This window comes from Poecilia reticulata, linkage group LG1 (assembly GCF_000633615.1).
Source record: "Poecilia reticulata strain Guanapo linkage group LG1, Guppy_female_1.0+MT, whole genome shotgun sequence".
Lineage (NCBI taxonomy): Eukaryota > Metazoa > Chordata > Actinopteri > Cyprinodontiformes > Poeciliidae > Poecilia > Poecilia reticulata.
Window position 1 is genome coordinate 33,541,761 of NC_024331.1, and position 9,023 is coordinate 33,550,783.

General features: G+C 46.9%; 1 protein-coding gene and 1 long non-coding RNA gene across 2 annotated transcripts in view; one reads left to right on the plus strand and one right to left on the minus strand.

Annotated features, from left to right (window-relative positions):
- The window catches only part of LOC103472207 (neuronal membrane glycoprotein M6-a-like), a 16,512-nt gene extending 8,479 nt beyond the window's left edge, over positions 1-8,033 (minus strand). The window contains exon 1 of the mRNA XM_008421660.2: positions 7,766-8,033. Coding sequence (XP_008419882.1) covers positions 7,766-7,802 — 37 coding nt within the window. The 5' untranslated portion in view covers positions 7,803-8,033. The remainder of the gene's footprint in view (positions 1-7,765) is intronic.
- LOC103472201 (uncharacterized) lies at positions 2,058-3,720 on the plus strand. Its single transcript, XR_534822.2, has 2 exons — positions 2,058-3,421; positions 3,632-3,720. It is a non-coding gene; the product is annotated as an uncharacterized LOC103472201 (long non-coding RNA).
- Positions 8,034-9,023: the final 990 nt, after the last annotated feature.

Consider the following 9,023-nt stretch of genomic DNA (forward strand, 5'->3'; position numbering starts at 1 on the left):
GGTAACGGAGGAACAAAGATGGCCGCCGGGCCCAGCAGGAAGGAACTGAGTACATTTAATAAAGAGCTAAATGCTAAATCTGTCTCCATGTTCACATTCATGAGTCACAGAGGCAGATGGACGAGAGAGAGGAGGAGTCTGGGAGAGAGAGAGAGTGTGTGTGTGTGTGTGTGTGTGTGTGTGTGTGTGTGTGTGTGTGTGTGTGTGTCCTGAGGTGCAGCCATGTTCTAATCCTCGTCCTGCCTCAGTGTTTGGACGCAGCGCTGCAGAGACCCAGTGACCCGGTGGAAACTGGGCCAGGCTGCGGCTCTGGCTCAGGGCGGAGCCGCGGCAGCGGGCGGCGGGATGTGGCTCTGCTGGGGGCCGCTGTGGGGGCCCCAGGGGCCCCAGGTGGGCTCAGGGGCCCCAGAGTCACCAGGGGAACCGGTTCTGGAAAAGGTTCTGCTCTGGATGTTCAGAATCCATCTGAGTAAAAACCGTTCAGTTAAACTTCATCACTGAGTTTTAATCCAACTAAAAATAAAGAATAAAAGAAATAATGTCCAAACAGTGAAGAGAGGTTCTGTTATGATGCCAGTAAAACCAGTAAAACCAGTAAAACCAGTAAAACTGTCTGATTTTCTTCCTAATAAAATATTTTTGTTGTTTCTTGACTATTTTTTCAGTGTTTTATGTTAAACTATTGACTGTAATTGTTGTCAGGTGATGTTTCCATGACGACTGATTTCTGACACGTTTGGTTCTGGTACCGTTGGAACCCAGTTAGTTTCTGCATTTTAAATTCAGGAGGAGTTTGATGTCGTTGTTCTGATGTTAGGGTTGGTGTTAGGTTCTGAAGTCAATGTTTTCCTGTTGATCCTTAATAACATGGTAATAACCTAAATGATTTCTGGCAGATTGTTGGCATCGTTCTATAGCTCAGTTTCTGTGTCATTGCTGAAATGTTTCTGATTTCTGGTTCTGATCCGTTTCAGGTCGTGGTTCAGAACCCGGTTCATCCAGCAGCAGGTTCTGGTCGTTGACCTGAAGGTGTCAGAACTGGTTTCCAGTCAGACCATCAGAGAAACCTCCGCTGCTTTCACTGGTTCCTCCGAGGCTCAGCAGAGCCGTTCAAAGTGAGGCGCGGGGGCCGTTTATGGCCCTCTGAATGAGCTTTTACGGCCCTCGACTGTAAATCTGGAATGCGGCAGATTGAGCAGCGTGAAAACAAAATGAAGGTTTTCACACAAAAACGATGCAACTAAAGCAACCGACTGGCTTTAAACGGTCTGGAAAAACTCATAGAACATTTTCACAGATTAATAACCTTTAAATAAAAATATTTATTAATCTCATTGGACAGAATCTCTGACCAGCCGAGGTGTTGAGGGGATCCGTTTTGGTGGCCTTAGGATCACATCTCTGCTTTTTGTGGATGATGTGGTCCTGTTGGCTTCATCAGATYGTGATCTGCAGCTCTCACTGGAGCGGTTCGCAGCCVAGTGTGAAGCRGCCGGGATGAGGCTCAGTGCCTCCAAATCCGAGGCCATGGTCTTGAGCCGGAAAAGGGTAGAGTGCCTTCTCCGGGTCAGGGGGGTCGTCCTGCCTCAAGTGGAGGAGTTTAAGTATCTGGGGATCTTGTTCATGAATGAGGGAAGAAGGGAGATCGACAGGCGGATTGGGGCAGCGTCTGCCGTGAAGCGGGCGCTGTACCGGTCCGTCGTGGTGAAGAGAGAGCTGAGCCAAAAAGCGAAGCTCTCGATTTACCGGTCGATCTACGTTCCCACCCTCATCTATGGTCATGAGCTTTGGGTCATGACCGAAAGAACGAGATCACGGGTACAAGCRKCYGAAATGGGTTTCCTCCTCCGCAGGGTGGCTGGGCTCTCCCTTAGAGAGAGAAGCTCGGTCATCCGGGAGGGACTCAGAGTAGAGCCGCTGCTCCTCCACGTCGAGAGGAGCCAGTTGAGGCTCGGGCATCTGGTCAGGATGCCTCCTGGAYGCCTCCCTGGTGAGGAGTTCAGGTCCCACCGGGAGGAGGGGAGACCCAGGACACGCTGGAGGCACGATGTCTCTCTATGGCCTGGGAACGCCTTGGGGTTCCTGGAGGACCTGGAAGAGGCTGGAGAGGGAAGTCTGGGCCTCCTGAGGCTGCTGACCCCGAGACCCGACCCGGATAAGATGAAGAAAATGGATGGATGGATGGATGTTTCTGATTTAATACTCAAGCATCATTAGGCTCTCATTGTTAGAACAAAAACTCACTTGGGCGCCCCCTGTTGGTTGTTACGGAGAAGGCTTCTCAGAATAAAATGTGACAATAAAGTCAAAATATTACAAGAGCCATAATTGCACCAGGATAGGACGGTCCATTAGGGAAATAAAATAGTAATATTATGAGTTTCTCCATGGCAAATAAAATTAACGTTATAAATGTTGAGCGTCTTGTGAGAAAATCAAACTTTATCTATTAAACATCTGATTATCAGCAGCTGAACTGAGTCACATTGAAACAACTTGCTGGTATTTTTGTGTTTTTATAATATTTTGATTAGATTTTTTCCGTAACTTGGTGATTTTGGCCGTGGTGGCAGAAGGTTTGGACTGTTTGTCTGAACCAGAACCAGAACCATCAGAGGAGCCCAGTGGGTTTAGCTCCTGACAGATTCCAGCGTTTATTTTAATCCTCAAACAGATTTTAAGACAAGATAATCTGAGTAAATATGGAGAAAATTCACACGAAGAACTGATGTATTAAATAATAATCTATAAATAAATAATAATCCTGTACCTGTTCCATCAGCTGGTTCTGGTTCCGGCTGGCGAATCATCACCAAACATTAACATGAATTTATTTTTCTCTTCTGTTGTTTTGACCAGATTTTTGCTGATTTCTTCAGAAAGTTATGAGCGTTGAGTTTTACGACGGAGCGTAACGAGAACCGCTGGGCCTCATCTGGGGGTCAAAGTTCAGTGATGGGAGGAAGATTTTCAGCCAAGCTGGACGATTTACTGTAACCACGGCAGGTTGCTGTAAATCACGAGTCATTTTCTGTTTTATTCCAGCGCTGAGGATATGTCATTTACTTTATGTTATTGTAGCAGTGTGATGTTGTTACACTAGATTGTCAAGTGATAAGCTATTCCGGTGGGAACTCGTATGAGCACTGGTAGCTTTTATTTTGAAAAGACGGCAAATCCATTGCAAAACAGCGGGTAACTTCCTGTTTCAAAATTATTATTTTTATTTAAATGTGGTGTGTTGTGAATGAAAATGTGAATTGTTTTCTCTACTATTGAACATATTGAGTTCATATATTGTTGTTTTGGGTGTTAATTCGGGGTTTAAGGAGAAAAATTAACGGGTCATACCATTATAGTTCATGAAAGGTTTTCCCACGCTCTCCGTCGCGCTCTTTCTGTTCGGATTCCGTGGGAGAAGGTATGAAGTTTTGTTTTCTGTGTTTAATAAGTGCATTTTAAGTATAAGTAATATGTTTTTGTAAATAATGTGCTTTGGGGCACTCAAACCTTGCTAAACAGTGCTAGAACCGTGTTGGCAGACATTTAGCTGCTCTTATACTTCATGAAACATTGCTAATGAAAATGCTACATCCATGTGCTGAAAATAGTMCTGTTCATGGTTAAACAGGCGCTGTGGAGCACTGATCAGAAAAGGCCTGTTTTGACCACTATTTTCTGCTGTTTGGATGCAGGAGCATTAAAAGTGCCTTCAGCTCAGCTGTTGTCTGGCTGTTATTTTCACACAACGCAGATTCAACTACGCTACATTATTTTAAAACCTAAGAGTTTGTTTCCTTTTTATCTGAATCAATTCATCAGTTTTACTAAAATATCCTTCAGTTAAAAACTCCTTATTACGCCTCAAACACTAAAACGTGAAATAATACTAGCATATTTTTCAAAACGTCTAAATTCTGATGTTTTTATGCTGTTTTCCTGTAAAACATGATAAACGTTGCTGCTCTGACTGCAGGAACATTTCCGCCTCTCCGCTGCAGGTTTTCGGCTCATAAACGACGGGAAACGGATCCGTCCAGCTTGTTTGGTTGGTTCCTGAGATCCGGGCCAGATGGACCCGTCGGCCGGTTCTGATGGGATGATGCAGCAGAAAGCTGCAGGTTTAAAGCTGCTGTTTCTCTGCGAGACGGAGAACATGGACCACATGGACCACATGGACCACATGGACCACTCCCTCTTCAGAGAGACGCTGATGATGATGATGATGATGATGATGATGATGATGATGATGATGATGTCATCCTCAGACTGAGCTTGGAGTGACTCCATCTAACGGAGGAGAAACGCTGCCAGAACCGGGAGGCTGAGAGTCGGCAGTGTGTGTGTGTGTGTGTGGTATGTGTGTGTGTGTGTGTGTGTGTGTGTGTGTGTTTGTTTGTAATACCTTGTGGGGATGATTTTCCTGACATATACTACATTGTGGGGACCGAAGCTTGTGGGACTCCTTGTGGGTCCCACAAGGGGAAACCCTGTTTTTGGGTCAGGGGTCAGATTTAGGACTAAGCTGTGAATTGAGTTTTGGTTGATTAGGGTTAGGTAAAGGGCAAAGGTCAGGTTTAGGCTGTAGAAATGAATGGAAGTCAATGGAAAGTCCCCACATAGATAGCCATGCAAACATGTGTGCCTGAGTGTGTGTGTGTGTGTCTGTGTGTGTGTTGAAGCAGATCCTCTCTGTCCGCCCGGCTCAGTCGATTTGTATCGACCCGCTCCGCTGCTTCTTTCTATTAGGGTCATAATAATGAAATGGATATGAATCCAGTATCAGTTACATGTCTGCTGCTGGATTCGCTCAGATGAATGAAGTGCCCAGTGGTCCCAGTGGTTTCTCTCCAGAGTGTCTGGTTCCGACCCAAACTGGAGGATGAACGTCTCACAAACCTTCCAGCTTCAGTCTGAAGCTCAAACAGGAAGCAGATCTGAGGACACTTCCTGTCTGCTGCTGGTTTTACTGGTATTTTCCAGTAACTTCCAGTTTTGCTCCTGATTCGTTCCTCAGATTAAATCTGAATAGTTCAGAGCTTTCTGGGAGTAACTTTGAGGTTCAGAACCTGTTCTGACCCGTTGGGCCCACAGGGGTCCAACAGAACCTTCTAACGGTTCTGTTCGTTTCTCCTCCAGATCTTTGGACCTTTCTGTCCATCCATCAGCCTGATAGCTTCTAATTACCAGCATTAATTAGACTAATATAAACAGATAACTGGCAGCATGGTTCCTGAATCGTGAAGGTAAAACTCGACTTTTATCAGGTGAAAGTTTGATCCTGGATGCAGGAAACGTCTCAGAGCTCCAACCTGCACGGAGGACACCAAACCTCTGGAGGCCCATGAACGGCTTAATGTCATTTTGAGGGAATATTGTTTAGTTTATCGGTCTGCAGGTTAGCTTTAGCTAAGCTAGCATTTATAACTGGTTAATAAACAGATCCTGATGCTTTTCCAGAGGGGATTGGGCGAGAGGCGGGGGACAACCTGGACACGACTCCTGTCCATCGCAGGACAAAGGACACGCTCAGAGAGACCAGCTGACCCAGTCATGCCTCTGGGAGGAAGCTGGAGAACCCAGAGAGAACCTTCACACCCACAGGGAGAACATGCCAACCCCACCCCACACTGGGACTCAAACCCCAAACCCTCCTGCTGCAAGGCAGCAGCGCTGCATGCGGCCTGCGCTTCCTTTAGTCCCGACCAACAGCAGCGCCCCTGGAGGCCATCTGGGGGTACTGCACACCCTAAATCTGCCTTCCCGTTTTCAGATGTTGGGCCGCTAAAGTCATCCTGTATTACAGAGCCGCGTCTGTTCAGCTGTTCTTATTTTTATAGGTATTTATTGTTTATCACCGTTTCTCAGTTGTTTGTTTCTGTTTCTGCAGATGAAGAAGCAGAAACACGAAGTTAAGTTTCCTCCTGCTTTAAGCCTTTTCTCTGCCTTCCAGACAACTGAAATGATCCCATTTCTAATAAAATGTTATGTATTTCTATATTCATACCAGTGAAATCACGCAGCTGTGACACGTTTAGGGTCTGAGACGTCAACATGGACGCCGTTTCTGTTGCCATGGTGACGCGTCGTCGCCTCCTGATAGGTGGGCAACTAAACGTCCTGGTTGCTGATGTTTGAAAGGTTCAGATTTTATTATTTATCATGATTGAAATCCTGCCATCACTCAGTGACGTCATGTGAGAAACATGATGAGGTTCAGGATTTAGTCCAATCAGCTCGGTCACTTAAACATGAACAAACTATTTGTCCTGATTCTGCCGAGAACACAAAGCAGAAATAAAACTGATTTTAATTCATATTAGTGATTAGGATAAGAATCTGTTTGGCTTCAGCCTGTGGTTCATTTTATAGTTCCCTAATATTTTAATCGCTCTTAAAGTTCATAACATAAAGTAACAACGTTTTTCCTGTTAGTTTCAGTTTTTTATGTTTCCAGTTCTAATTTTCCCAAATAAAAACTGACGTGTGTGTCAGTATATTATCAGTTTTAATATAACCTTAACCAACTGAAGTGTAATAACTAATGAGGGATGATGTCATAGATGGACAGTCCAGTTTCCCGCCTCATTCCTGAACTAAAGAGGTCAGAGGTCAGGCTGCACAGGAGGAACCTGGAAAGTCCTGGGATGAAGAACGATGTTTGCGTGAACGCTGCTCTCTGATTGGCTGGAGCGGATCCTTCCAGAAAAAGCTCCCAAACCGACCTATCACAGCCCAGGAGGCCAGTCTCCATAGATACAGGAAAATAAAGATTATTACGGATCCATCAGCAGAAATGTTCACGTTCTGCTGTTGATTCTGAAGCTTCATGTTGGAGTTTAATGATGAAGGAGCGATGAAGATGAGGGACACGCCCATTTTTAACACCGACGACAACAACAGCCATCAAAACCAATTTGAAGAGAGAAACATGAACGTTTTGGTTCTAATGTTGGTCTGGAAGATGAAATCAGACTTAAAATGATTTTTAAAAATGTGAAAATGGAGAAACGGGAGAGAATAAAGATCAGAGCCAGAAAACGAGGCAGCAGGACGCGGAGACCAGGGAACCGCCTGGACGGAGAAAATGGAGGGAAAGGGAGAGGAGGAGAGGAGAGGAGAGGAAGAGAGGAGGGGAGGAGAGGAGCAGAGGAAGAGAGGAGAAGAGAGGAAGAGAGGAGGAGGGGAGGAGAGGAGGAGAGAAAGAGAGGAGGAGAGGAAGAGAGGAGGAGAGGAAGACAGGAAGAGAGGAGGAGAGGAAGACAGGAGGAGAGGAAGACAGGAGGAGAGGAAGAGGCGTTCAGACAGGCGTGAAGCCCCAACAATGGAGGCGAACAAAGAAAATCCCAACGGAGGCATCAATCACTGCCCCACTTACCCCCCCTGCTCATTTTTACTCTTTATTTCACGCTTTTGCCCCGCGCCCTCCCTCCTTCTGCCCCCTTCCTCCCCCGAGCCACTCCCACCTCCTCCATCCATCCCTGCATCCATCCATCCATCCATCTGGCCGTCCATCTGTCCGTCCAGCCTCCAGAACGGCGCCCCTCCATCCTCAGCCCAAACAATCTGCTTATTGATGCGTCCATTCATGGAGGAAAACGACCAGAACCGAACCGCCGACATGCAGACGCGTCATTAACATTCACAGCGACCAGAACCACGACGAGCAGAACCGTTTCCGAGCCCCGCAGGTTCTCCTGCTGCGCTCACACAAAGGATCCACCGAGAGAAAACACGACTGAGCAAAGCGCCTCGTCCTTCCTACCTTTCTGGCTCTGGGATTCGTCCATGTTTTCCTCCATCGCTGCAGGTTTCGCTCCTTTGTCTGGATTTCGTGAGAAGCTGTGTGTGAAGCCTCCTGCTAGCGCTCAGCACAGAGTGCGTGTGTGTGTGTGTACGTGGGAGGCAGAGTGTGTGTGAGTGCCTGTTTCCCTCCCTGCAGATGATGGAGGCTAAGGGAAGTCCCTGTTTCGACGCTCTGCTCTCTCTCGCCTTCTGCAGCATCCTATCACCGCTTCAGTCCTGATTCATTGTCTGAGCAGGTTTTTAAATCTGCAGCCACGAATTTTACGTCCAAAAATACATTTTAAACGACAGAAAAATAAAAACCCTGATTCCATTAAGCTTCACATGTTTCATTTTCAGTTACATAAAACAAACAGCAGCTGCTCGGTGGCTGAACGTCCCACAGTGCAACACGGTGGGTCCTGCAGTCGGTGGTTCGATCCCGGCTGATGAGGAACCAGCGGAGATGAGGCTGAAGGATCTGAATCTCCTTTCATTGGTGTCCAAAAGTTATAATTTATTAAAGCCGGTGGATGATGATGACCTTTGACCCCATTGGACAGAAATGTGATACAAAATCAATTGGGAGAAAAAGTCGGATGTAGAGAAAAGCAACTTTATAACATTCTGACATATTTATGTGTTTAGATCCTGATTCTAACCGTAAACAGCTTCAGTCACCGCTCCTCTTCCTCACCTCCTCTTCCTAACCTCCTCTTCCTCATCTCCTCTTCCTCACCTCCTCTTCCTCATCTTCACAGCTCCTCATTCTCATCGCTCCTCTTCCTCACCTCCTCTTCCTCATCTCCTCTTCCTCATCTCATCTTCATCGCTCCTCTTCCTCATCTTCACCGCTCCTCTTCCTCATCTTCTCTTCCTGATCTCCTCATCATATGAACAGCAGCCTTGGCGGAGTCCAACTCTCCCTGGACCTGAGTTCTGCTGGCGGTCCGGACCACAGGCACACGGCCCAATGCCGTCCACTAGCCCTGACACACGGGGGCTAACTGGTGCTATTTCCCTTGCATCCGCCAGGACCTTGCTGAGGGTCCTGGACCAAAACCACAGGTTCTCCTGAACTTCCCAGGAAGCTTTGGGAGAGCGTGAACCACACGCTGCGGTCTCCTCCTCCCAGTTACTGACCCATGGACATCAGCTCCAATCCCCTTAACATTCAGAGTTCAGATGTCGTCGGCCCCCGGGGCCTTGGCACCTGGGGACCAGAGTCTGGAGAGCCC